Here is a 27,254-nt window from a genome sequence, read left to right as displayed (position 1 = left end):
TAAATATGCAAAACAAATCTGCAAACAAAATTGGTCTTACTAAGAATTCATTATTTAATAAATATATTTGAATCACTAAGAAATCTTTTCTCAAACTAAGATTATTTTTCTATTGAAAAACTATTGAAACATGTATTTTTCTTGCATAACAGAAAACAAGACAATTTTATTTGAAATAAGGCTCTTTTTAATTTCAAGATTCCTTTTTGCATTGTGAAAAAGGTGATGGATTTAATAGTTTTTGAGAGCATTTCATTTGTATAAATGTACTTGCAGAACTGAATAATAAAGAAACTGCAATCAAAGACGGGGAGGCAGATGAACAGCTGGATTGCTCTCGCTGGGGCTCCTGGTGGCTGCACAGCAGGAAGTTGGAGAGGTTTTGTGAGGAAGTGTGTACTCAGGGAGGGTCAGCCCTGCATGGAGAAAGAAAAGGATGTTTCCTGTTGGTTCCTTCCACACGCTCACAAGCCACACTTGCTGTGACCTCCCCCCCTTTCTCAATTTACTTAGTCTTTACCATCAATCTGTACCATTAAAGGAAGTGCTTTTAGCAGCACCTGCTTATGCTCACATATTATTAGGAACACTATTAGAAGACGGTGGTAAGCCAAAAGAGTAAATCATGTACAGAGGGTAGGATTGTGTCACAGGATGCAGATGTCACCACATGAAGTAAAACTTCCTGCCCATCAAAGCCATCTGTGCCAGCTTAATGGACTCACAAGCTGCAGCCCACAACAGAAAATGGAAATGGGATAAGAAAATGTGAGAGGAAAGAGACTGTGGAGGAAAAGAGGAAAAGGCAAGTGAGTAAGGATATTGCAGGCAAAGATATGATGGAGTGATATGTGCATTGCAAGAGGAAAAATCTCTTTGTCTCTCCTGAGCGGAGTGGACAATCAAAGTTTCCTATCAGCTCTGGAGTAGGGGAAATTGTCTGCCCTGGGAAGGAGAGGGCCACTCTCACAGCCAATGGGAAGTGCCCCTGTCACTCTAATCAGGTCCAATAGAGAAAGTAGGAAATGTGTGTGTGTAACACTGTGTGTGCTTTGGGCACACACTCAGTGGAGAGTTCGCTGTAACAGAGAGCAGCGTTGTTTCACTTGTCCTTTTTGTGATCCATGATAAAAAGTCTTGCTTGAGTGGTGTTAGACCTTCATCTGAAGCTTATCCTCTGCTATGAGGGTCACGCATGAGCATTGTGGGTGATTTTTTTGGGGGGCTAAAACCTGCCACGATAGGCATGGCCATCAATGCTTTGATGGAGCGCCATGTAGGAGAGATCTCTGGGTTTTAGTGGGAGCTGTGGACAGTTTTTCACAAGGGCAGCAATGGAAGAGGATTACTGTCTCATCAGTTAAAATCCACACAGAGATGGTGGTTGACATCAATATGCACTCAGACAAAAAATGAGCTAAACCATGTCATGTAAACGTCCATCCAGGAACAACGTATACGATGGCTTTGCTCCTTTCCTTTTTTGTGTCATCCATCTTTCCTGTTGACCCTCCGTCCTCACCTACTTCATGCCAGACAAGAATGCATCTCTCCACACCCAGAACACAATCCTGTTTGAAGTCCCATCTCCATCTCCACTCTGTCCTTCCCTTCCTCTGCCTGTCGGACTTTCTCATCTGTCAGCTGTGCTCCTCCCTGCCGGCTGCAGCTGCAGCAAGGGCCACAGACAGCTTCATTGTCCTCCTCTTCCTTGCCCTCACGCTTCTGCACCCGGCCACATCACACCTGCCACCTGCACGAGATGCAGAGCCCTGGGACCTGAGCTGCGGGGCTTTCATCCAGCCATCGCCTCGCCTTTTAGAGCCTCTCATCCCCTCATGCCTGCACCCTGTCACTGAGGAATGGCCGGGGCAGAGGGCCGGGGCAGAGCAACTGCACAGAGCTTCTGTTGTAAAGCAGTGCGTTTTATGCAGAGCCAGAGGGAATCAGTGCAGGTGAGGTGTATCTTTGAGGGGGGAGTCTTGTGTTTAAATTCAACTCAAATTTCTTGTATTTGATGGCTCGGTTTCATCGTAGGCCTGGCGGATTTGAGGGAGTGCATGTGGAACGTGGAGCGGAGTGTGTGCATAATAACAGGCTGACAGTGAAGGTGGTGGCTCTGTCTCTGTGATTTATGAGAGTGTGCTGTGAGAGGTCTTCTGAGCAGGATATTGTTCCCTGACTGGTGACTTCTGCCTCTTTCTCTGTCTGTGTGATTGTGCCAGACTATTTTACGAAAAGTGGGAAAACTACTGTAGGTGAGACCTTAATGTAATCAATCACAACCATGTCTCTCAGATTACCTCTTCACCTGATATACTCCACTTCTTCTTTTCTATTTCATTATATATATATATTTACATTTTCATTATTTCTTGGCAGATAAAGAAATAATTTAGTGAATTAATTTCTATACTTCAAAAAGGAAAGATAACAATTAGGCCTGTGCCTGAGGGGGATCATGACAGCTCAACCACATGACCCAACCCATCCAACCCCTGCACAAACCCCAGCATTCACCTCAGACAAACACTCACTAAACAGTTTGCCACATCAGGATACAGTACTGCACACGAATTCCGGTTCCAACAGTATTTTGCTCGGTTTACACCAACTGATAAACCGCAGCTCCTCTGTGACCAGTAATCATATCCTGAGCCGGAACTGAGAAGACTGACAGGCCTCCAGTCAGCTACACTAGGACAAGGGCCTGTCAATGAAACAGCAGCCATGTGCTGAGACAAATGCAGAAAAGAAACGATGTGGGACAAAAGCCTGTAGTCTTCATTTTCAATGACGTCTCTGTGTGAGCCAGGATGCATTTAAACTGGATTACAATAAGTAGCATGGGTTGATTGAGACCTCTGAAAACAAGAAATAAGCAGCATCTGATCTGCTCACAAGTGTGAATGATCAGCTGTATGTGTGGTTAACTTTGATTTCCCATAGTATTTGTACAGTGCAAACATTTCATTTTAAGTTAACTAAATTACTCAGACAATGCATCTGTTTGCTCAGGAGCTGGAAACATTGACAGCGCTTAACCCCTTGACCCCTGAACTTATTTCTAACTATATATATATATATATATATATATATATATATATATAAATCACTTGCAATTTTGCTTGTGGCCATGGTGTAGAGAGACAATGGTTGACCTCTGATCAGAAGATTGCAGGTTTGATTCCCTCCCTGCCTGCCTGCCCATGTGTCAAAGTGTCCTTGGGCAAGACACTGAACTTCATGTTGCTTTACTTTCAAGTAGATGCTAAATTAAGTTAAGTTTGGAGCAGAAGTGATTTGATGCATATTTGTATCAATAGGCGTCAAGGGGTTAATATTTTGGCCCAAATTCTTTGTCAGTCATAATAAACATTCTGAAATGCTCATTGAAGAGGTTTACAAATTGTTTAATATATTTGATCTTTTATGAATTGTCTTAATCTCAGATGTTTTTGAAGAAAGCCAATTAAAGATTACAATTTTAAAATACGTTTTGAACAATCACTTAGCATCTGGATGGTTCAGTTGGGTGAGTCTGAGACTGGCACATGGGAAAACAGGGTTTGTTTCCCATTTCCTGGTTGTACCAAGTAATTGTTGAGCCATCGTCGCATCATCTTCGCAAACCAGGGGTGCCCAAATCCAGGCCCCAGGGGCGGTGTCCTGCTAGTTTTCCAGAAAGCCTGCCGTATCTCCTGCTGATTGCCTGGATCAGGTGTGTTTAGCCAATAAGGAGTTTCAAAGGCAGGTTGGTTGGAAAACGTGTAGGACATCGGCCCTCGAGGCTTTGATTTGGGGACCCCTGTCTTAAATCATCGCGCTTGTTCTCCTCCAATGTCAGTGAGGGATTTTTGTCCACGTGGCTTTAACATCAAGAAGTATGAATAGGTGTGAAAAAGCCCTTAGATCAGCATTGTTAGAGGCCCAAAATGCAAAGAGGTATTGCTAAGGGATTTGCCCAGCCAGTACTTAATAAAGCGTGTTTGTATGTTGATTATATAGAAAGAGAACACACTAGATTTGTACAGTAGTGTTGAAGTATATGTCGCCATGGTGTTTTCAATTATAAGAATGTGACTGAAAAAGAACTACACTCAAACACAAACAAAAATGGTATTGTGGAGCCTTTCACCACCAGTAAGCATCGGCACTGACGGACATTGTCTTTTCTTTCTCGCTTCTGTGTATTTTCAGAATGATTATTGTAAGTTGCATACAATATGTGAACGCCGTCATTGTGAAAGGAGCCAGGCTGTTACTGTGGAGCAGGAAATGACCTGTCGGGACCCCTGGTGACCTCTGAGGGAAAGTTATAACCTCAGACTGACCTTCATCTTTGTCCTGGGCTCAAACTACAGTCGAGACAGGTTTCCCCGCAGATGGCATGATAGGTGGAGTTAAAGAAATGCAACAATGTGCAGGAAAGTCCCCTCTGAGTTTAAAAAGGTACCAGTGCTGATTATATTCATTTCAGCCTTTAAATGAGATTTGGTTTTATCCCTCTCAGCCGTCTGCTCCAGCCCTCAGATTTTCAAAGTCTCTTATTGTGATTTTCTTTACAAGCACGCCCTCTTCTGACAAACTAAAGTTACTGCACACGGATAATAGGACAAAACAAACTGAAGTTCAGTTTCTCCAAACTTTATTTCAACTTTGAAAAAGTTCCACATTGTTGCCCATTCCTTAGATCTTTGTTGTACATCTTCCATGTCTTTCCTCACATCCAATTTAATCTCTAAGTCTTTAATCTCACAGTCAAAAATATAACGCAAAAACAACACCTGAATGGTACAAAATGTAGAAAATATGACGGAGGAACATTAAAAATAAGAATTGGTGCTGATCCGCAATCAGAGCTTCAAATATAACTGTCAGTCAAGGGCCAGAAGAAAAAAAAAAGGGCAGAAGATGTAAGATCAGAAGAAACCATTACCTTCACACTTCTTTCAAATGTACAATACAGTTTTTGTGGGTCAAGACATGAGACCAAAAAGATTTGGGCACTTCTGTTACTCCTTCTAATAACGGTCCCTTTACCAAAAACATTTCATGGTGAAAAAGAGGGGAGAAAAAAAAAGAAAATAAAAAAGTCCAGCCTTGACAACACAAGAAGCATTAAGTCTGAGCTGGCTGTGAAAATTGATTAAAGCTGTGATGTTGCTGCTCTGCGAGTACGCAGTGATTTAGTTTATCACCAGGCACAAAGGCACATGTTGGGATAAACCCATCACTTGAGTCAAATGAGATGTTAATAAGCCATATCTGGATGAAATGACGATTAAAAAAAAAAGTTGATCATATGTCACATTTCTTTGCATTTGAATTGAACCAGCTGGTAAATGTAGAAGTGTGGGTGTGGTGTGTTCTTTAGAGCAGCAGCAGCAGTTTAAAGGGTATCCAGCAGACTGTCGATGCGGCTAATGAGCTCTTGTCTCTTGCTGGTCAGCGACTTCTCATTCTCAATGTAAGCCTCCTTCTTTACTTTGCCAGCCACCAGCCGCTCTGCCTCCTGACAGGAGCGGAACACCAGATCCTTCACCTGGCCATCCAGCTTCTGCACTTCCGCCACCTGATAAAATAAAAAAGGCGATGAGCAACACTTTTCTAAAAGATAACAAGGTCACACAGCTTTACACCCACAACACTCACTTTTTCAGCCAAATCAGAGCCCTCTGCCTTGAGGCGGGCCTGCAGCGTACTGATGTCATTGGTAAGGGTGCGGTGTTCAGCCTCCAACGTCTTCCGACCGCTGTTTAGCGCCCCCGTATCCCGGGACTGCTTGTACCGGTTGACCACCTCATCCATGTGACGGTACAGACCCAGACGTTTGTTGACCAGAGTCAACACCTGCTCTGTGATGGAGGCCACTTTCATCCGGACCTCAGCAGCAGGGTCCTGAAGAAATGTGGGAGAGTGAAAAAAAAAAAAACACACCTGACAGCAGGAAACGGGGCTAAATGCACATGTTAAAGTAAAACACAAGTCTATATGAAACATTTAACAATTAACTTCATACCTTTGTGATGGCAAAGTCCAGACGGACGTAGATTATGACAGTGAAGAAGAGGATGTAGAAGGCCCCAACAACCAACAGAGGCTCTTGCAGCATCAGGATTTTATTGAAATTATAATGAACCTTAAAATAAAGAAAAATCTGTTTTGCTTGGGGCAACAAAAATGAATGAAGAACAGAAGACTAATATTCAAGCTTTAGCTCATTTTCATATTAGGATAACCGGCCAAATTAGTACGATTTCTAAATAATAAAATGATTACAAAACACCTGACATAAAAAAATAGTCTAACTGTGCGCATATTTTATAGCAATAGCCAATATTACAAAACCTTTATATCTTTGCTAATAATTTATTTACCAAGTATAAAGACTCAGTGATCAAATTATTAATACAATCACTGGTAAACACTGAACACATGGCATCTATCGCAGTAAGCTGAAATGTGGGTTTTACCACTAAATCCTGGATGTGCTGTTCCACAAGGTTGGACTTAGTTGCCACCAACACTGGTCGCCCAAAGGTATCCAGATAAGTGTAGTGCAGCTGGTTTGGCATACGATCAATTTTGTAAGGTGTATCAATATGAATGTTTCTGTAAACAGAAAAGGGTAATTAAAAAAAAAAGCTTTATAAATACCAACAGTCTGAAATAATGAGGTTGCTTGTAAACACTTACTTGGCCCCCTCTGGAAGAATGATCCTTACTGTCATATGGTCAATGACCTGGTCATCATACACATGGTCAACTAGTCTCATTTTCAGTGCATACTGGTCACCTAGGATGTAAAGTTTTTTTTGTTATCAAGTGCATCTGTTTTAGATGTTTCTAAGTGAGAAACAACGGAAAAAACTTCAATATTGCACAGCTGTTGGGTATCAGCTTCTCAACCACTGTAGCTTTGTCTTCAACTGTGGGTTGAATACAACTCAACAAAATGTTAACTTTCACATGTATCTAAAGAGACATATTCCACAATGAAAATAAACTAACAGTTTGACAGGAAAATGCGGAATTACTGAAATTTCATTTGGACTGTACCACAAACGCATATAAATGTTTTTGAAAATGGAAAGATCTGTACGTTTTGTTTTGTTTTTTTAAATAATCCGAGTGTTTCTTCTTATCCTAACAAGGTCTCACCAAGTGTGTAGAGATACTCATAGCTTGGCAGATTGTAGCCAATCATATAGTGGGTCTTCCAGCCTCCAAACAAGGGAAATCGAGGTCTGACTTCAACTTCTACAGAGTCATCCAAAACTTGCAAATGGGATGTAGAGATGTTTCCAATCTCATCCCTGTAGTAGACGTCCTGAGCGGAGGCAGGAAGGATGGTCTATGGATGGAGAAAAAGTGTTGCAAGTATACGACAAAAGCAGTAACTTGTTCCAAAAAGTGTAAAACTTCAAACCTTGAAGGACTTGACAGACGAGATGCCGCTGTCCGACTGACGCTGGTAATCGTAGCGGGAAAAGGGACCCTTGAGGACGGCTCCTGTGTGTCTCAGGTCAATGGTTTCCTCCACGGCGATATTGCCCCAATGAGACACCTCAATAGTGCGGACAATGCTGGTGATGGTGAGAAACGGTGTGTTGTTCTCGTAATGGATCTTCATTGTATCCTGAATATTTGAGAACAGAGAACATTACATGTTAGTAGCCGCTCTCGTAGCCATACTCGGATATCGTGCCTTGTCAGAAATGTACCTCGCTGAATGGTGCAACATCTCGAAAGGGTCCGTACTCGATAACCTCATCAGTTTTGCTTGGGTTGCCCAGCTTGGTGTAACTCTCCACAGTTTTGGAGGCCAGGCGCACGCGTGTGGTCTGGCTGCGGGTGGGATATGGGGAGTAGAAGTAGTGGTTCCCCTGAAAAACCACCAGCTGGCGCTCGGCCTGGGTGATGTGCGAGGGGAACGGCTTGAGGACGTGGCTAAAGGCCATCTCCACCTTCGCTTTCAGCTGTGCACCTGGAGCCAGACTTGAGGACAGCTGCACTTTGTAGAAGTCTCCCCTGTTGGCAAACAGACAAGGAAATGGATAAACACATATACTAATAAAAGGATAGATAGATATTTTATTTTGTCTTGTCTTGTCTTGACTGAGATGACAACAAAGATGTAACATAAACTACCAGCAATAGCAAATTAACGTTATACCTTTGGCCCTGAATGGACGTCTGCTGGAGTTCCAGAGTGCCATCCTCCTCTTCATCTCCTTTAACCTGTGAAAACAAGTTTATATCAGGGCACTTTTTTCTGCTTATTTTTTATTTGAGAAAGGAATGTTAACCACGAGATGCACAGCTATGTAATAATAAAACATGACAATTGCATCACAGCTTGGTGTTTTGTTCATGAGCGCAGATGTTGAGGTTTCATTCAAAGAACGGAGGGGCGGGCCCTCCAGCAGATACACGGAAGTGAGCTGCGCTGCGCATACGTGTCATGCAGCCACTGAAGGAGCGTGGAGTCCTGCGGAAGTCTATTTACATGCTTCTTTAGCGATGTAAATGTAATATTTGCTCCATTTCTAAAAGTTTGTACGAGTGCCACGTAATACTAAACAAACCACATTTGGCAGACGCTACATTAGCCGTCTACCGACCGTTTCACTTCTGAATCAGAGTTCCTTTGACCACTAAGCTAGCACAAGAGCGCTGTCATGCCCTCAATAATCATAACGTATTGTGTAATTGCCTTATACAGACTGTTGCTTTTTATTTTGCAATATTAACTTGAAATAATAAAGAACACGTGTGGACTGTTAGATTTTTCATTGTCGTAACAATGTAGATCTGTAGCTAGCTAAAATGCTAAAGCTAACTAGCCGGTTGCAGGACACCTTCGTGGCCCTACTTGAGTCATTTACGTGTTCCTTACCGAAGCTCCGATGTAAGCCAAGCGGGGTGCCAGGTCAGGCTCCACCGCTAATATAAAGTTCTGGACGGCGGAAGGTCCCTGGTTAGACAACACGATCTCCGCAGTGATCTTGGCTAAATGAGTGCCCAGGTCCACGGTTCTCTTAACGTCCTCGTTTACCAGCCCGTCTGCGTAAACTTCCAAACCGAGAGCCACCAGAAGCAGCGTGCAAACGCCGAAGAGCAGAGACTTTCCTGCCATAGTTGTTTTGTAAACAGAGCTAGAACAAAACAGGGGATGAAGCGGCCAGACCAGGGGGAATGGAAAGCAGCGATGAAAGGCCGCCGTTCTGCTCCACACAAGAAAGGATGACGCTTCATTCAGGAAGACGTAATGACGTCACGGCACGTTGTCCGGAGGCATTGGCTGGCGTAAATGTGCGAGTGCGACCAAGCAGCGATTACTTTAGAAAATACTGTTGTCCATATTTCCCTTTTATTGGCACGTACAAAACGACCCATTAATTAATAGATAGATAGTTTAAAACAGTTTATTATTATTATTATTATTATTATTATTATTATTATTATTATTATTATTATTATATTTGTGAATTCCAAATGGCGGATGGTATTACCTCTTTATTTGCTTTCTTATACAACTGTCTTTTTATAATCATTTCAGGGAACATAATAATCTTTTAATTCTTTACTAAAAACAGACTTTCTAATTCTGTTCAACACATGTAGTTAGCACAAACGCAACAAACTGTTTTCTACTGCTTTATGTTTAAAAGCTGTTACTGAGTTTATATAATTTACACAAAGTATATGGGGGGGGGGGGGGGGGGGGGGATCGTGATTCCCGGTTTTTAGGTTTTATCAACTCTTCAAGTGTATCTCATTTCCTCTTCCCAGGCATTTTCCTCTATCTCCTTCTTCACTTACCTGGGCCTCCTTCTCTTCCTCCCTCTCCTCTTCCTCTACTTCCATCATCTCCTCTTAGAGCTCCCCCTTTCATTCTCATTTTTTTCTTCTAGCTCCTACCATTTTTGTTGAAGACATGTGAACTTCCCTTCTGTCTTTTATAACACAACTAAGTGCCCCTTTTTAAAATTAGCACACATGCACTTTCACACATCTGGAGGATGTGCTTATTCAATTTCTTCATTAGTGTGGTCATCTGAAAATGACACGTAAGTAATCTCACAACCGTTATCCGTATCTGAGGTGTGAAAATGTGTGCAGAGTTTTACAAATCACTGTGTTTAATGTTTTGCAAAATGATTGAAGGAGTTTTTGCATGTACTGTACAAATCTGCTGAGGTGTTTTATTCAATGGACTAGAATTTAGGAAATTGTGTGGATATTTTTAATTTAGAGTGTAAAGTGCTGTAAAAAAAAAAAAAGCTTGTTCAATAAAATAAACATTTACTTGAATACTTCTCAACTTTAAAACAGCAAAAGATCGAGTTCTGTATTTTCACAATATTGTTTTGTTAAAATTAACAGAAATTTTATAGCATGGAATAGATTTTTGCAAATATATGTAACTATATTGTTAAAAAAAAATCAGAATTCATTTATTGTCATATGCACAGCTTACACCGACATACGAAATTAGTTCCAGTACAAAAACATATATTGCAGTGATAAAAATTTATATATTTTTAGTATTTCAAATATTTTGTAGTTTTTATGGGTGAGTAACTATTAGTTGTCCCTTTTCCTGAAGCCTTCCCTGAAACTCTCATAGGTGAATATAAGTGAATTAAATTAGTGGAAAGCAGTCAGGTTATTGTGGTGAAGAGTCACTTGAGCCAAGCAAGCACACATTTCTTTGTAGACCTACTCTCCACCTCAGATGTAAAAACAGGATTTTTCTGGGTGACCTGAAAGCGCCCGGTCAGTAACCTGTCCTGATGTACAATTCTTTCTTTGTCCAGCTCCCAACTCCAGATTGGTTATACAAGACACAAGTTCTCCTGTGCAAGCCTCAGGCTCCAGATGAAGGAGCAATCCCGTCTACTTCTATAAGGCCCATTTTGAAAGTTGAGAGAAGTTCACAATTTAAGTGAAGTTCAGGAATTTTGAGTGAGCAGACTTGAAAGAAAAGGACGCTTATTGTAGAATAATGTTATGCTTCCATAACAACCAACAGCTTAATAACATTCGAGTGAATCAATGAAGATGGCAATGAAACAACCAGGGATGTTGAGCCCAATGGGTCAAGGGAAGGTTTAAAGAAGGTTTTATTAACCACTCCACTATTGCCCTTAAAGTTGAAATAATAATATCCGTATCTTCTAATAGTTATTAGTATCAATAACTAGCAAAGACTTTAAAAGTGTCATCTTATCACATTAATAACATGCAAAAACTTTACTTCCACCTTGGTAGAAGCAAGTTTGTAATTAAACATTTGTTTGTTTGCATCACACATGCAAACAAAGGTAAAGATGATAGAGAGCAAGACAGGAAGAGAAATGAACGGTTTCCAGAAATGATTATTTAATTCCACATTGATTTATTTTCCTTTTTATCAACATACTCTTGTTCGTGTATGGGATTTTTTATATGTATCTCTTATCTTTCACTTCACAAATTTGTATACATGGACTAAAAATATACACACACCTGTTAATAAAAAAGTACAATATTTGTTGCCAAAATACATTTGACATGTTTACGACATAAATTAATAAAGTAGTTTTAACTCTAGCCAACACTGTGCATTTTTGAAAGAAGCTGTTCATACTCATGTCCTCAAAGGAATGGCAACAATTAGCTTACTTTAGGAGAAGAAAACAGACAGCAGTGTAACCCTCTAAAAAATCAACAACAAATGGCACACAAATTGATAATTAGTGGAGCATTTTTTTATTAGACCTGTTTGGATATTAAATGTAGTAATAACACTGGTTTTACAAGACTTACTAAATTCTGCAGAGGAACAAACAAACATAAAAAAGCAAGCATTACACAGAATTCTTCTTTCTCTTTCGGCTACTCCCATCAGGGGTCGCCACAGTGAAACAACCCCTGTTTTGAGGATGAGTCCCATGACAATGTTTTACGCTGGATGCCATTCCTGACGCAACCCTCTCAATTTATGGGGGCTTGGGACCGGCACAGAAGCAGAGAAGGGAATAGGGAGCAGCCCGGAATCAAACCCTGGTTTCACGGACAGAAGGCGCCGAAAGCCAGCACGAGCTAAACCGGCTCCCTAAGCATTACACAGAATAATTACATAAATAAAGAAAATGATCCTTGACATTTTTTGTTGTCAAGCTGTCTTAAATTCATCATGAAGATCATGCTGGTTTAACCAATATCCCAGAAAAAAAAATCATAAATGGAAAACATAAAAAAGAAACAGGCAGTGGTTGCAATTTAACTCCTTTGGATGAATACTGAAACCAAATGATATTTTGAATTGGTTCATCTCACCCTCTCAGTTTCTGAAGCAAAATTTGTTAAAGTCTCACAAAGATTTCTCAAACGCAAGCACAGTCTTAGATGCATACAATTATGCACTAACATTTTTAATTTGAAACTTCCTTAAAAAACAACCACAGAACAAACGATTGTTTAAAAAAATACACAAGCTTCTCGTCATATAATGGTCTGGTGATCGTCAGAACACCAGCCATATCAATCGATAAAATGATGCTGAAAAACGCTGCTGCAGCAAAGGGGAGTCAGTATGCTACCAAGATAGAGATGGAATCATTTGTCATTTGACTCTTGAGTCTCCACTGAAGGCTGGTCTTGCTCAGCTGCACACACTATTTTCCTCTTGACCTTCTTGTTTGAGGAGATGATGAAGTAGGGACTGAGAGAGGCGTAGCAGGAGGAGAAGAAAACCCTCATATCAGCCACCACTGGTGACACATTTGACACAGTCAACATGTAGATCCAGATCACATTATCAATACCAAAGAAAACTACATAGAGTATCACCAGGATTAGCACTGTTTTGGCTGCCCTGGTCTCTGCTCCACTGCTGTGTGAGCGACGTATCTTTCTCACCTGGTGACTATGTCGATGGAGAAGCAGAAGAATATACCCGCTGGAGCCCACCATCAGGGCAACAAATGCAAAGTCCCTTACAGACACAGCCACTCCATTAATAACATATGAAAGGTTGTCTCTGAAGTCCACATGACAGAAGCCAAGGTTGAGCGTAAAAGGCAGGACAGTGCCATTCCGAGGAGCCATGGAGAAGAAAGGGGCTGCAATGCAAACTGCCATGTTGAGAAGCCACAGCCCCACAAAGGTTGGAAAGACCAGGGAAGAAAGTGCAAGCTTCAATCTGGACAAAAAGGGTCCAGCTGGGGCGATGGTCACTGCCTGAAACACACTGAGCATGCAGGTGATGCAGACCGACAAAGCCCGGCCAATGCGATAAGCGTATATGACCACCTTACAGCCGGGATCGTTCAACAGGTCCTTTAGTCCGAACACAGTCATGGTCTGGGGTACGCAACGAGTCAAAAGCAGTATCAAGTTGGCAAAGGCAAGGTGGCACAGGATCATGTCTACAGGAAGAAGCTTTGGTCCGGTGCACATGATGTGGCTGTACACCAGAAGCACCACAGAGTTCCCCAGGATGCCCAAACCCGTTTGCAAAAGGAAGGAGACGCCTTTGATAGTCACACAAAGATCCATGACGGAGCGACCTGCACAAAAACTTGCAAAGCAGATGAGGGAGTACATTTATTATGAGTGCCCTGAATGCAACATTGGATCTTCTATAATTATTTAATCAAATTAAAACAGAAAACAACAACTCGTGTCAACTTTGTAAAAACGGTTCTTACCTGAGATGAAAATTACAAAGCCACTCTGAGGGTAACTGTGGTTTATAAACCTCATTGCCCCTCAAGACTAACAGTAAAGACAGCCCCGTTTAAGAAATTAATTTGAAAAAAAAAAAGACTCAAACTGTCTCATAGGACAATTAGGAGAAAAAAACAGAATCACGTGATTGTCTAGATTGGCTTTTAGAACATTTTTCAAATCAAAACACCAAAGAGGTAGACCCCGACATTACACGAATTTAAAGTTCTTGGAACATTTTAAAATGTTGGTGTTAGTGTCTTCCGAAAAATAACAACACATTCTCAGCAGTTTACAATTTTGACCAAAAAAAATAAAAAGTTAAACTCAAATTTAGTCAGAGAGCAGACAAAGTGGATTTGTTTGTTTTTGTCTTATTTAAAAAAAGACAGAGACAACAGGAACAGTTCTCACAGGACTCCACAGTAAAAAGATTGGAACATTTAATTTTTGTTTGTTTCACATACACAAGGATAGAATTGAATTTTCCATGTAATAATGTATCTCAAAAGATACTAACTAAAGGTGGTTTCACTGTTAAAAATGTTTGAAAAGAATGAATAAGTTGCATTAATACATCTTAATAATCAATTTATGAACAATTCATGAAGTTTTTTATGTTTCTTAATGATTTCTTTTAATTAACCAGAATCACTATTCTTTTTTTTAGTGTTCAAGCTACTAAAATCCTTTTTCCCCTGGAGATTCATGCCTAACATCTTGGGTAACAATCAGAGATGGCATTTAGGAGCTTTTATTAGCACAGCTGGTTCCAGGGTGCCCACTGGTGTCCTCTAGAATTTCCAGGGAACACGGTAATAGACACAGCGGAGCAAGACAATTAGAAAGCTCATGTAATAATGCTTGTCTGCATTAATTGGTGGCACAGGGGACAACCAGCCCCCATCATAACTTCTGATGATATGACATGAGATACAACAGAACATTAAAATACATCTCATAATCATCTTTTTATTTATTTATTAATGAAACCTGCAAATGACACATCTGCCACTGATGGTAGTGGGGTCTGTTGGTCAGTTTTGTTTCTCAGTTGCAAACTTCATGAAAGATGCTTTAACACTTATTGGAACAACCCGTTTTCTCCTGAGACCGTGCTGTGGAATAAATCATCGTTAGACGATTTGTTTCCTTGTATTTTTTTGCATGTTTACCTGTTAAGAGAACTAATTAAAATGGCAAGTTCTAGCATGTCTTCCCCAGGGCATTCCAGGCCTTCTCTTCTCTTTGCTGCTCTGGAACTTTGATAATAGACCTACTTTACTCTGACATGAGATTTTAATTTGATTTTTTATGTCTTGTTTATATTTATGGATTTTAAATGAGTTTTTCAGCTTTACCAGACCAATTAAAATGATTCCTTTATCACATTTATTTCCAAAATTCACCACTTTTCTCAGTTTTCTTCTTATGTTTTTTTTAAATAAGGCAAGTTGCTTTTATAAAGTCCAACATTAGTAAAAAAAAAAACGGGACAAAAGTAGAGAATCGTATCAAAATGTCATAAAAAATAAACTCTGTGCTAATAAATCAATACCTTCACTGACAGCAATAATCATTTTTTTTTGTTTTGTTAGAAAAAAGCCTTTATATTAGAAGGAGGCAGAAGCAGAAGCTGTAGCTTATTAAAGCGGGATACCATTCAAAGTAGACACAAAAAAGTAAAATGTAAAAAACAATATTGCTGATGATTTACCAATCACCAGCAATCACAATATTAATTCCAGGCATTCATTAAAATCACCATGGGGCTCATACCTCGACAACAACCAATGACCATAGCCATTATCTGTTTTGGTGTAAAGATTAAAAATCCCTTCTTTGTATTTATTTTTAAACTTAATAATATTTTGACATAGTTTTAGTTCTCAATCTAGATCACTCCACAGTTTTACTCTGGTTACTGAATTATTTTAATCCTGTAAGTTTATTTTTTCCTAAATTCAATGTTCCTCTTAATCTGCGTCCTTCGTCTATTTCTAAAAACACATTTTTTGAAAGTTAATTGCTACCAAGTGAATAAGTGTGGTGAATAATTCTGATATCCCCTTATTGCAGTACATACAGAGGAAGGATAGTAGATTCATAATTGCTTCTCCAAACTTCAGTACAATATTAAAAATATGGAGATACCAGAGTATGTAATGATTTTCAAGGAAGTGTATGGCTTAAACACACAGCAAAGGAAACAAAAGTGAAGACAAAAACAATAAAAGGAAAATAGAGAAAAGCGAACAATTAACTATATGAATTCAGAAAGATATTTAAAATCTGTTAAATGTTTTTTTTAACTGTGTGTACTTTTAAGTTTGTTTTGAAGTGCTCTTCCTTTTGAGAAAAAAAGTTGTCAAACATAGGTTTTAACTTGCATTTATTATTATTAAATATGTTTAATTATTTACAAATTTTTATTCAGGAAAAATAAAAAAAATATGTATTATTAGAATTAAAAATAATAATTTTCAAACACATCTGTCTAATTTTGTGATTGTGTGTTGTCTGAAGTTCATTTTTGCAGCCATTCTCCACTAAAACCTTTGGATGAATACATAAAGTAGTAACTTTCATACTCTGTGAAGAAAAGAGAGAAGAAAACAGGGTCTGGCTTTGAGTTAGTTTTATCTTTATCCACTGGGGGGCACTGTAGTGTTGTCACCATAAACACAGCAAGCTTTTGGAGTATTTTAAAACTGAGCAAAAAGAATAAAAGCAAAATTTAAAAACATTAAAGAAAAAGAAAAAATAACTTTAATGAAAACGTTCTAAAACCATTTTATTACACAGGAAGCAAATGCTTTTCATCCAATCAATGATACTCAGAATATTCATCTTATCTACGGTAATTAATAATAAAAATATCACTGGAAGCATCCTGTCCACTGATCAGCTTTATAGTGTTGTAAATGTGCTCTTGTTGAGGCTAGATTTATGTTTACTTCTCCCTTCTTTGTTATCTTGTCTGGGAAGTGAGGGGACAGAAGCACTCATCTGAATTGATCCCAAGTAATTGGAAGTGGAGGAAAGAGAAATCAATGGACCGTGCAAAATGGATCCAACAGCTGTCTCCTGTTTGCAAGTATAAGGACACAAACAACCTGACTACTTCAAAAGGGGACTGCAGTCTGTGACATGGCACACTTCAGAGTGCTACGTTTGGTCTGCTCACAGGTAAGGGTCAAACTCTTTGCAATTGTGACACTGCTAACACTTTGCAGGATTTCAATATTTTTTTATGGCTCATTCCTTTGTTTTTTTGGAGCCTTTCTTCTGTGCAGGAATGCCTTCAGACGATTTGGTTCGTAGAGGGCTCTATGCATCTCTTACCATTGTTGGAGTTCCTGGTAATATTCTTGTAATCATGGCATTCCTTCTCCTGTCCTACGAAGAGAACCGTCTCCTTGCCGCTGAAGCCATCGTCCTGCACCTAACCTGCGCCAATCTGCTTGTGGTGGTTGTACGCTGTCTAACGGAGACCCTGGCCTCCTTCCATGTGGTCAATGTCTTCGGAGATGCAGGTTGTAAAGGGGTCATCTTCATCTACAGGACCTCTCGTGGCCTCTCAATCTGGCTCACCTTCCTCCTGAGTACTTACCAATGTCTGAGCGTCTCTCCTCCTGGATCCTACTGGGCCTCTGTGCGAGTACTGTTAGCCCAAAATTTGGTTTTTGTATTCCTCTTCCTCTGGGTGCTCAACACCACTATGAGCTCAGGAGCAATACTATTCTCTTTAAGCTCCAAGAATGATTCAAGTCCAATAAACAACGCTGTAAATTTAGAATTCTGCTTTGTGAGCTTCCCTTCAGATTTGTCCAAAGAGATCTTTGGAGCAGTACAAGTAAGCAGAGATGTGGTGCCAATGGCCCTCATGACTCTAACCAGTGTGATTATTCTAGTCCTTCTTTACCAGCACAACCAACACATGAATGATCTTCACAGAAACAGTAACGCAAGTGGAGGAAGATGTGGAGCAAAGAGACGAGCTGCAAAGGTTGTGGTTGTGCTTGTGACTTTGTATTTGGGCCTGTATGGTGTAGACTGTGGCCTTTGGGTATACACCCTAACTGTGAAAAAGACAATGAGTTCTTCACTGATCTCAGATCTGCGTGTATTTTTTGCCTCCATGTATGCAGCCCTCAGCCCTTTGGTTATCATTGTATCTAACAGGAAGGTGAATAGCAGGCTGATGTGTATATCACAGAAGCTTGCCTAAGAGAGAGCCAGACACGCTCCATCTTTTTGAGATATGCTTCTGAGGTTGATTGTTTGCAGGGCACAAGGATAATTTGACCTCCTACATTTTTTTCTTATGTGGTGCATTTCTTTTAAAGGTTGTAAAGAAATATAAATAAATGTAAGTTATATTTTTTGACAAATTTATTTTGTCTTGATAAGTGTAGTTTCATATTCATGTAAATCCCACTATAAATATTCTCTGCTGGCATCATGTTGCTTTATCAGTTTATTCATTATGTTTTATCCATTTTATTTATGTGAAAATGTTACAGTATGTTAACAATGCTAACAACAAACGCTAATTGTACTCCAGAAAATTTTGTACTTGAAATTGTACTTGACAGAAAATGTCTGATGGAAAACTGAAGAATTGCTCGCGCAGAGCCGTGAGATGAAAAAAGATGTATATTACTAAAGAAAAAAAATGATGCAATGCAACGCTGACAATGTCAGAGCTTCATAAAATGAGGAGACACAAAAAGTAGATTTTGGCACTATACCTCTCAGTCTGCTGCTGGATGTGGCAAGCTGGTAATTTAGGAGTCATTATGTAATTTTTCTGACTTGACAAATCAAGGGCAAGGAGAAGTGGTGAGGACATAACCTTTGCGAGTGACAGCCTAAAAAACATAAAGTGGGGCTGCCAGCACTCTGCAATCCTGTCATGACTCTTAAGTGCAATCACTGTGGGGCTGTTGAGCTGCTGTCGCACTGCAGGTGAGAATAACACTTCTTTTTGTGCTTGTGCAAACTGTTGCTTGAATCATATAGTCAATGCCGGAAACATGAAAGGTCACAAGTGTCACTACAAAGTAATATTCATTTTTCACACAGCTGGAACCAAGAACATCTTTCAAAAAGCTTTTCCCAGATGACATATTCCATGTTTCTTACTCTTCAATCCACTGAAATCTGAGTGGCACTCTATACAGACTCCGGTGGAATGAAGGATAGAAGACATGGATGTTTTCATGTGCCGTCACAACTGGTAAGGAATTGCTGAATGCCGGCTCCGATGAGCTTTTTGACGGCTTCCAGAGGAGCCGTTCCTTTGCTGTCAAGAAGGAAGATTTGGCAGATATGTTAAGAGGAACAAACAAACAAAAGACAGGTTTCACTGGAGTGCAAGCTCAAGTCTCAGCGAGTGTTTGAAGGGCGTGCCAGGCAGGCCTCTCCTTGCACAAGACAGGACCTGTTTCCCTCTGCTCTGCATCCTGCAAGTCTTTTGAGCCCAAAGGACCCGTGCTGCTGTGAAATAAATGCATGTGGCGCAAAATTCTAAGCATCATTAGGTCTCTTATTCCTTTAAGACTGTGCTTGTCTACAGGACTGCTCAGTGGTTTTAAAGCCAGAAATCAAACGTTTTAACTTTACACTCAAACAAGTGAAAAAACACAAGAGCAAAAAACAAATAACTTACTTTCCTCAAAACAACAAACCAGTAACAAGTCAGTTCATTTACTTGTTAGGAGAAAGAAAATGTGTAAAATACAAACCCATAGAAAGACAGCAGAGTAAATCTTCGAAGGTGTCTAAAAAAACACAGCTAAATCCCACCAGGTGATCCTGTTAAGACCTCTGTCACGTCTGTTGTCAGTCTATCTACCTGCACCAGGTAAGGGCATTTTTGTCTTCCTGTCCACCAATGACAAAGCAGCAGGAAGGATAAACCTCGCCCTTTTCTGCCTTGAAGCAAATCCACACCCTGCTGCAACTGAATGTTTAACCAGAACCATCTCCTCCCCCGCAAAAAACCTGCATGCATTACACAGACATCAGTTTGAGGCACAGCGACCAGCAGAAACTTGCAGAAACAGCAAATGTGACTTAACTAAACTTAAGACATATTTAGAAAATAACACATTTCTCCTTTTTTAAGGAGTTGTAAACACATCCCTGAAGTACCCTCAGATTATATTAGCACAGAAAACCTAATGTCATAAGCCCTTATATTGGCTTGGTGATACCGATTTTGCTTGTCTTTCCTTTCCTTTCTCCTCAGACTTTATGTATTAAAGACTTATTGCTCATTTGATAAAAAATAAAATAAAAATGCACCTTCAGTTGAAAAGAATCACTAAAGTGGTTTCAACAAAAAATGCATATTAAAAGTGGCATTTTGTGTTTCCTTGTTTAAAGGTATAATATTAAAAAGTTTATCGAAGAAGACATGCAAGAAAGAAACTCGAGTTGAATTACTTGAAGTAGAAGCGTTTATTCATTCTTTTAGCTTTCTAAAGTACAATGTTGAATGAGTGTGACCCTTTTTCCCCTGCTTTTACCCATTCCACTCATTTCCTTTAAACACAGAGCGTTTACAATCATGTTTCAGCTTGCCTGGAATGCTGCACGGCACCTAAGCAAGAAACTCTGCAGCCATAAAGTTTAACGTTGGGTTTGAAAAAGGTCTGTTCTGTCTTGACAAATACAACTGAATGTCTCGATATCCTGACAGAAACTCAATTTGAAAAACAAGTGTAATTTAATATTAAATTCCATGCAGTGGCATATATCCTTGATTTTAGAATTTGACTGATGATTTTGTTATATAATTGCTTCAGATATGAGTCATAGTGAAAAAAATCTCCGCAAAAATAAAATGTTTTTATTTTTTAATAAGTCTGTGAAGATTGTTATTAATTGATGGATTAAATGATTTTATAGATTTATGTGAGGGAGGGGAGTAGCAGAAAGTAAGTCCCACAGTAATGCTTGAGCACATGTTCTGGGTGGGAATGGCAAGCCCATGGTAACATTGATTTGGATGAACAGTTGGGGAAGAAATGAAACCTGATTAAAATTGTTCAATACTTGCTTAAAAACAGTATATGAAGCAAAAGGGGGGGGGGGGGGGGTGGCATTGCTGATTTCATATGTCACAGTGTGGTCTCGCCCACGTACAGAGAGACAAAATGGTCAAATTCATGAAAAGAGTCCTGCAAGAGAAAACCACACTAGAGTTTAGCATTTTGTAGTGAAACTGTAGACATGTTGACGCTATCTGTGAGATCCATAACAGGTTTAGTGCTGCAGTGAGGAAGTAGACCAAACTGAAAAAAACGGTTGGGGAGGAGGGTGAGGTAAGGGGGTAGGTGGTGGTGGTGGGGGCGGTTATGACTCAGGGCCAGAAAACAACAACCCCACACCACCACCACCTCTCTCAGGAAAGTTATGCAGTGATGTGCTGAGACATGACAGTTTTTTTTTTAAATCCTGCAGATCATCTCCTTATATGGAAGAGAGAACAATAAGTAAAAAGAAAACTTCAAGATTGCTGAGTTACAAGCAGACCCCCCCCCCCGAATAAACAGGCATAGAGTCATGAATTCATGACGAATAACTGAATGATATACTTTTCACTGACAAATGGAAGAGACATCTTAGGTGAAGCTGAATCTCACACTCGCCCAGAAATGAGCTGAAGAATCAGTGGGAGTTCTATCAAAAAGAAGAAAAAAAATCTTATAGTATATTTTTGATGTGTGAAATATTTTTTTTTTTACTTTTTTTTCTCATACAGGTAGTTTCACTGAGATCAAAAAAAAAAATCTTTTCCCAGTGAAAAGGAGAAATCAATGCACATCAGACAGAAACAGGCTCCACTGACATGTCAGTTTGAAAAGATTAATACTCTGGTGAGCCGATTCAGACACCCGAGGGACACTGCATCAGGCTGGATGCTGAGTGGAAGCATAAAGCCAGATTTGAATCTATTTAAAATTGTAAGTGAGAGGCGGCTTAGTGGGGGATCAAACTAGGAGTTTGAAACAAGAATTCAACTTAACCCTTGTGCTATCCTATAGGCACTTTAACATTGGGAGTTGGGTCATCTAGACCCACTAGACAGTGCTCTGAACCTTTTTTCTTCAATGATTTGTGAACCTCACTGGTGTCCATGGATTACATGAAATCTTTCCACCTTTATCCACCTTTGTCATGGTAGGGAGAACACGTCAATGCAAGGGTGGGGTCATCTAAGATAGCACAAGGGTTAAGGGAATGTTTCTGACGCCATTTTTAACTCAACAAGTCCACAGTGAAACTTTTCACAAACACAAATTAACTTTGACACAAAGGATTTTTGTGACAATCATGTTAAAGATCTCAGCCTTAAAATGTGTTCATTAATTAATATATAAAGTCCCACTCCAGTCATCTTTTAAACTATCCTAAAAGTATTCCCAGTGTTTTTTTCAGATTATGATTATGATGCTTTTAAGGGCAAAATAAAATAAAATAAAAACTTTGAGAAAACATTTACTAGGAGATAGCTTCTAAAGGGCAGTGTTTATCAGATACGTGCCAAAACTTTTTAAAATAAAATTTTAAAAATCCGAATTTTATTCCAACAGCATTTTTTTATCTGCTCCTGATTCACCCCAATTTGAATAAGGAAATACACAATTTTTTTCCCTATTTTTCTTTATATATGTTGTCCATCTTCAGAAAAATGCTACAAGCACATGTTAAAAAAACACACCACAAACCCAATTATTATTGGAGTGGATCTTTAATTCATCACAAGGAGCAATGAGGCAGTAAAGTCTTTCAGAATCTGTCCAAAGAAGTCAAGGTACATTGTTTAATCCAATTAATGTTTGTAATTAAATTCACAGACCATCAAATATAAACGTTTTGCGCAATATCATGCAAATAACTGCAACAGGTCAATAAATATAGCTTTGCTTCTCTACTTTAATTGACTGATGAGGCAACAAAATCATATCCAAGACTTTAAACGATGTAGTGATTTGTCACATCTGTTTCACCAATGCAAACCCTGAAGTACTTCTTCAGTCAAGCACTTCCTAACCTGCAATGCAGTTTTAAGTGCTTTACAGAAATACAAAGTTTCGATAGCAATTTCAAAATAAAATGGCAACGCAAGAAAAACATTGCAAGCCCCACTATTAAGGTTAAAAATTACAAAACACTGATGAAAGAATAAATACAATCAATGTTTGTGTCAGAAGTAAGAGCTCTGTCTCCCCCTCTGATCACCGCCGGGAGCCGTCCCCAGAGTTATAGCCACACTACAACTCCTATCAACCCCAGCAAACATTTCCTGGATGCCGCGCATCTGACTCTCATTGATTCATCAACCACTGAGTGAAGTTCAATGTGAAGTATTTTTGTGCCATTAAGGGGGTGTGGAGATAGAAATTCCATTAGGAAGAACAGAAATTAGGACAATCATTAGGAGGCGTATTATGGAAGAATGGCAGATGCAGTGGGAAAGGGAGAGGAAAGGACGACATCTATTCAGTGTACAAGATAAGGTAGGGAAAGGTATGCATCTTAGATTAAACAACAGATCAAATCATAATATCACAATTGAGGATGGGACACACGGCTTTAAACAATACATTACATTTAATAGGGAAGCATCCAACTGGTATGTGTTGTTGCGGTAAAAGGAAATAATCAGTGGAGCACATTTTGTGTCACTGTGAACTGAATGGCGAAGAAAGAAGATATGAATGATAGATGATAGAATACGGTTGCCAGAGGGAGAGCTGCTCAGTTTGAGGAGGCTTTCGGGAGGGGAGCAGAATGTCAACGGAATTGTTATGGTTTCTTTTTTTTAAGAGGACTGGACTGTTAAGTAGAATATGTTTTTTTTTTGTTTAGTAGTTAGGTAGTCCCCCATTCTGACTCACACTCCAACACAGTAGGTGGCGGTAATGCACCTTGGCGTTGGTGCCTCCCGCCGTTTAAACAAAAAGAAGAAGAAGAAGAAAAGGTTTGTGCCATTCTGCAGTCCTTACCGAGCATGATGGTTAAACCGAATCTGTCTCCTTACCCTGTATCTGACTCTGCCCCCTGCCCCGACTCGCCTGGATCCTGACTACCCTTTCTCTCCTCGGGGATGATTTTATGCTTGTTATTGACCCCTGCCTGCTGACCCTGATTTAGCTTTTTGGACTTTTGGCGGAGCTAAAATCCTGCCGTCTGCCTGCTCTTGTGACAGCTTGCTCATTTAAACCTCAAAGTTTGTTAAAAATATGTAATTTAAAAGTTAGTTTATTGGTGTTTCAAACATAGAAAAGTGAAATATCAATACCTTTTCTAGATTGGAATGAATGAATTCAATGGGATGAAATAGAAGTGGAGATACAGATAATTATTAAATCATCATTCATTTGTTTGTATTTATTTAAGGGAACATGTGTTGAATGCTCATTTTGGAAATTGAGATTTATCCCCCAAGTGTCCCCAGGGAAACAGGTATCCTATTTAAGATTCCCTGAAATGATAATCAGCATTAAATAATTAGATTAAATGGTAAATGGCGTATACTTGTATAGCGCCTTTCTTCCTACAAGGACAAAGCGCTTTACAGTCACAGACCCATTCACACACACATTCTCACACACATTCACACACTGGTGGCGGCTCCGCTGCCAAACACAGGCGCCCGCCTACCACCAGAGGCAAGGTGGGGTTCAGTGTCTTGCCCAAGGACACTTCGACTCATGGGCGTGCAAGGCGGGAATCGAACCTGCAATCTTATGATCATGGGTCGACCGCCCTACCTTTGCACCACGGCCGCCCACAGCCAATTAGTTGCAAAGCTGTTGTATTGGACTTCCTAAGACTTCACTGGTGTGAAAGTAGGCGGTGGGTGTCCTTTGCTTTGTAATGTGTTTCTCCTTCACCCACTTATGCATTATTTCCTATTATGTATTTGCACTTTAAACAAGTAATGCAGCTTTTCGTCGTCAGCCACACCAAAGCTTTTACTAAAAAGCAGTGGTTTTATTGTCTTAAAATATAACCTCCTAGAATCTATCTTTCATTACATTTTTTGCATTAAAACTATTAAAACAGATAACATGGTCAAAACCAGTAAATACAAGAAAAAAGAAAGTATGACATACAGGAATCATTTTTTTTAATAAATGAAATTGCTTGTAACTGTTTTCCAAATACTTGGTCTGTAAAACTCAATTGTCATCTGTCTTGCTATGGTTTTCTAGGGTCTGTTTCACAAAGCAAGTTTGACAGACTCTAATCTTTATGCTAATAAACCCTGAAAAGACTACTACTGTTGTCAGTTTTAGTACAATGATTCACATGGTAACTGGATAAATGAGGGGAGAGGCTCTCCTTTAGCCGGACATAAATGTGTGCTGACACTGATCATTACATTTATCTCAGACAACAGGATTCCCAAAAGGGATGTTGTATAGTGACTATTTTTCCAAGTTCTTTTCAAGTGTTTCCTGGGTTACTTCACATGACGTAACTACTGACTCAGGATGTAAAAAATTCAATCCAGTCACTTTTTTTTGGACAGAACTACTAAGCTGTTTAAATATTAAGGGAGCTGAGCTTGAAGAAGAATGAGTCACTCCCTAGCATAATCTCTACCTTTGATCTCCACCCAACGTCAACTACAAAAAGCCAGGCGTTTGCTGTTATTCCTAAGGGTTAAGTAAGAAGCCAGTGGCTCCTGTTTTTTGCTTTGTCAGTAATAGAACATTTTCATGGCAGTTCCATGGCTTTCTTGGTCTTGGAAAGGCATGAACCGATAAACAGCGGCGGGGGGGCTGTTCTCCTGGTTGGGCTGGGGCGCCCCTCTCTTTCCCCCGTGCCTCCCTGCTCTCTGGCTCTGGGGGCCTCGCGGCGGCCCTGCTGGCCCTGGCCTGGGTGGCGGACTGGGTCGCCCGGGGGGCGGTTGTTCCCTGCCTGCTGCCATGTGGCGTTGGGGGTTCCAGCTGCCGCTGCTGCTGCGGCGGGGGTCTTGGTGTGGGGATGGCTGGGCACTCTCCTTCCTTCTTTTCACATTCCACCATCCATTTTAGAAAAACATAAACACTCACCTGAGCACAGGTGTTAGTTCACCTTTGCACTAATAGTTTGCATGATTGAATGACTGAAATATTTCACACTAGTTGGTTCAAAGGCATAAGTATGCGTGTGTGATCACTATCGGTTTTGTGTACATGTTGACATGTGGACATTTTTTTCAGCCAGCAGGTGTGTTGATAACATTTGAGTGTGTGTGTGGACAGCCCCGCCCTTTTTTTACTAGATTTGAACCTTACCGTAATGATAAACAACCAGTAAACTTGTTGCTTTATGCTGCTTCATGGTCTTATCCCCCCCTCCTATTATCACCCTCTTACCCCCCCCCCCCTCTCTAACATCCCTCTCTCTTCTTCCCTTCTTTCCTTTTCCGTCCGGTCCAACACCAAAGATTTTCAAACATGATTGAAATTAATAAAGTTTGGCCTCAATTACAAAAGGGGTTTATTCAGACATACCTCTGGTTTGTCAGAAGATGAATAACCCCTCTTGTTAAAGTAAAATATGTCCAACACTAGAGGCCGTCAGCTCTCATCTGCCTGCCTAGCTGTTGGACAGGACAAGTTAAAAAAAAAAGAAAAAAACTCAGCACATGTATGCATTAGGTTTTATCCCAAATATGGCACACAACACAGGGAAAAGTCATGACTTCTTTCAGCCTAAACTCCATTCAATTCAGTTCTATTCCTGTTCTACCTAACAGTTGTAGTGCTTTTGCATTTGTTGTAAAAAGCCGAACACGGGTTTTTTTTTCCCTGCCTTCTAAGAAAAGTTTTTTTTATATTTTTAATAAACTATAGCAAAGATGGCTGTAATGGTATAATCTTTTAATCTTAAGGATGTTAACTTACAAAACAAGCAAACATTATTGCTTCAGTCAAGGTTGATGTAACTATTAAAAAAATAAAATATAAAATAATGAGGAAATCTAATATATCCAAATGTAAAGAAGTGCTTGCCAGTAATTCCTAGAAGGAAATTTATGGGGAGAACAATGTTAATCTTGCATATCAAAATTGTCTAAAGATATTTAGTTTCCATTTCAATGAATGTTTTCCAGTTAGTAGTTCCTCTAAAAAATGTACTAGATTTAATTAACCTTGGTTCACAGTTGATGTATTGAAATTGTGGAGAGAAAAAAACAAATGAAATGAAAAATATGTTGCAAATCCTTCTGCTCTTTTTCTCATAGTATTTGTAAATTCACAAAAAATAAATATACACATTTAATAAGATCTGCAAAAAAGAAATATTTCAGTGAAGAATTTAAGAGGCATTCAGGGGATATTAAATCCACATGGAAAGTTATTAATGAATTGATGCAGAGAGAAAGGATTTTACAAGACCTATGCTCAAATCTTTGGATGGTGAAACATTCTTTAGCAATCCTGATGACATAGCTCAAAAATGTAACCATGTTTTTGGTAATATTGGTTTTGAACTAGTAAACAAAATTCCTTTTTGTT

General features: G+C 39.6%; 3 protein-coding genes across 3 annotated transcripts; 1 reads left to right on the top strand and 2 right to left on the bottom strand.

The window, feature by feature from the left end:
- Positions 1–4,631: 4,631 nt before the first annotated feature.
- On the bottom strand, positions 4,632–9,261 carry rpn1 (ribophorin I). The gene is made up of 10 exons (XM_004068956.4): positions 8,903–9,261; positions 8,180–8,244; positions 7,728–8,034; positions 7,433–7,642; positions 7,165–7,357; positions 6,700–6,799; positions 6,477–6,615; positions 6,023–6,142; positions 5,656–5,901; positions 4,632–5,575 (listed from the first exon to the last, which is right to left on the bottom strand). The coding sequence occupies exons 1-10, from the start codon at positions 9,140–9,142 to the stop codon at positions 5,393–5,395; spliced, it is 1,803 nt and encodes a 600-aa protein (XP_004069004.4). The 5' UTR covers positions 9,143–9,261; the 3' UTR covers positions 4,632–5,392.
- A 2,878-nt stretch (positions 9,262–12,139) lies between these two features.
- Positions 12,140–13,990, bottom strand: LOC101161142 (vomeronasal type-1 receptor 1). The gene is made up of 2 exons (XM_004068841.3): positions 13,704–13,990; positions 12,140–13,573 (listed from the first exon to the last, which is right to left on the bottom strand). The coding sequence occupies exon 2, from the start codon at positions 13,549–13,551 to the stop codon at positions 12,610–12,612; it is 942 nt and encodes a 313-aa protein (XP_004068889.1). The 5' UTR covers positions 13,552–13,573; positions 13,704–13,990; the 3' UTR covers positions 12,140–12,609.
- Positions 13,991–16,693: 2,703 nt separating this feature from the next.
- Positions 16,694–19,559, top strand: LOC101160895 (vomeronasal type-1 receptor 4). The gene has a single exon (XM_023954981.1). The coding sequence runs from the start codon at positions 16,976–16,978 to the stop codon at positions 17,951–17,953; it is 978 nt and encodes a 325-aa protein (XP_023810749.1). The 5' UTR covers positions 16,694–16,975; the 3' UTR covers positions 17,954–19,559.
- The last annotated feature ends 7,695 nt before the right edge of the window (positions 19,560–27,254 follow it).

The sequence above is a fragment of the Oryzias latipes genome, chromosome 5 (genome assembly GCF_002234675.1).
Source record: "Oryzias latipes chromosome 5, ASM223467v1".
NCBI lineage: Eukaryota > Metazoa > Chordata > Actinopteri > Beloniformes > Adrianichthyidae > Oryzias > Oryzias latipes.
The sequence above is the reverse complement of the archived record's forward strand: the minus strand, read 5'-3'. Positions and strand labels throughout refer to the sequence as shown.

Excerpts from the sequence above, each read along its gene's own strand:
- rpn1 (XM_004068956.4), bottom strand. The coding sequence starts at position 9,142 with ATGGCAGGAAAGTCTCTGCTCTTCGGCGTTTGCACGCTGCTTCTGGTG. Across the intron at positions 6,800-7,164 it reads TGAGTATCTCTACACACTTG|GTGACCAGTATGCACTGAAA; the intron begins GTGAGACCTTGT and ends TTTACATCCTAG. Across the intron at positions 5,576-5,655 it reads GCTCTGATTTGGCTGAAAAA|GTGGCGGAAGTGCAGAAGCT; the intron begins GTGAGTGTTGTG and ends TTATTTTATCAG.
- LOC101160895 (XM_023954981.1), top strand. The coding sequence starts at position 16,976 with ATGGCTCATTCCTTTGTTTTTTTGGAGCCTTTCTTCTGTGCAGGAATG.
- LOC101161142 (XM_004068841.3), bottom strand. The coding sequence starts at position 13,551 with ATGGATCTTTGTGTGACTATCAAAGGCGTCTCCTTCCTTTTGCAAACG.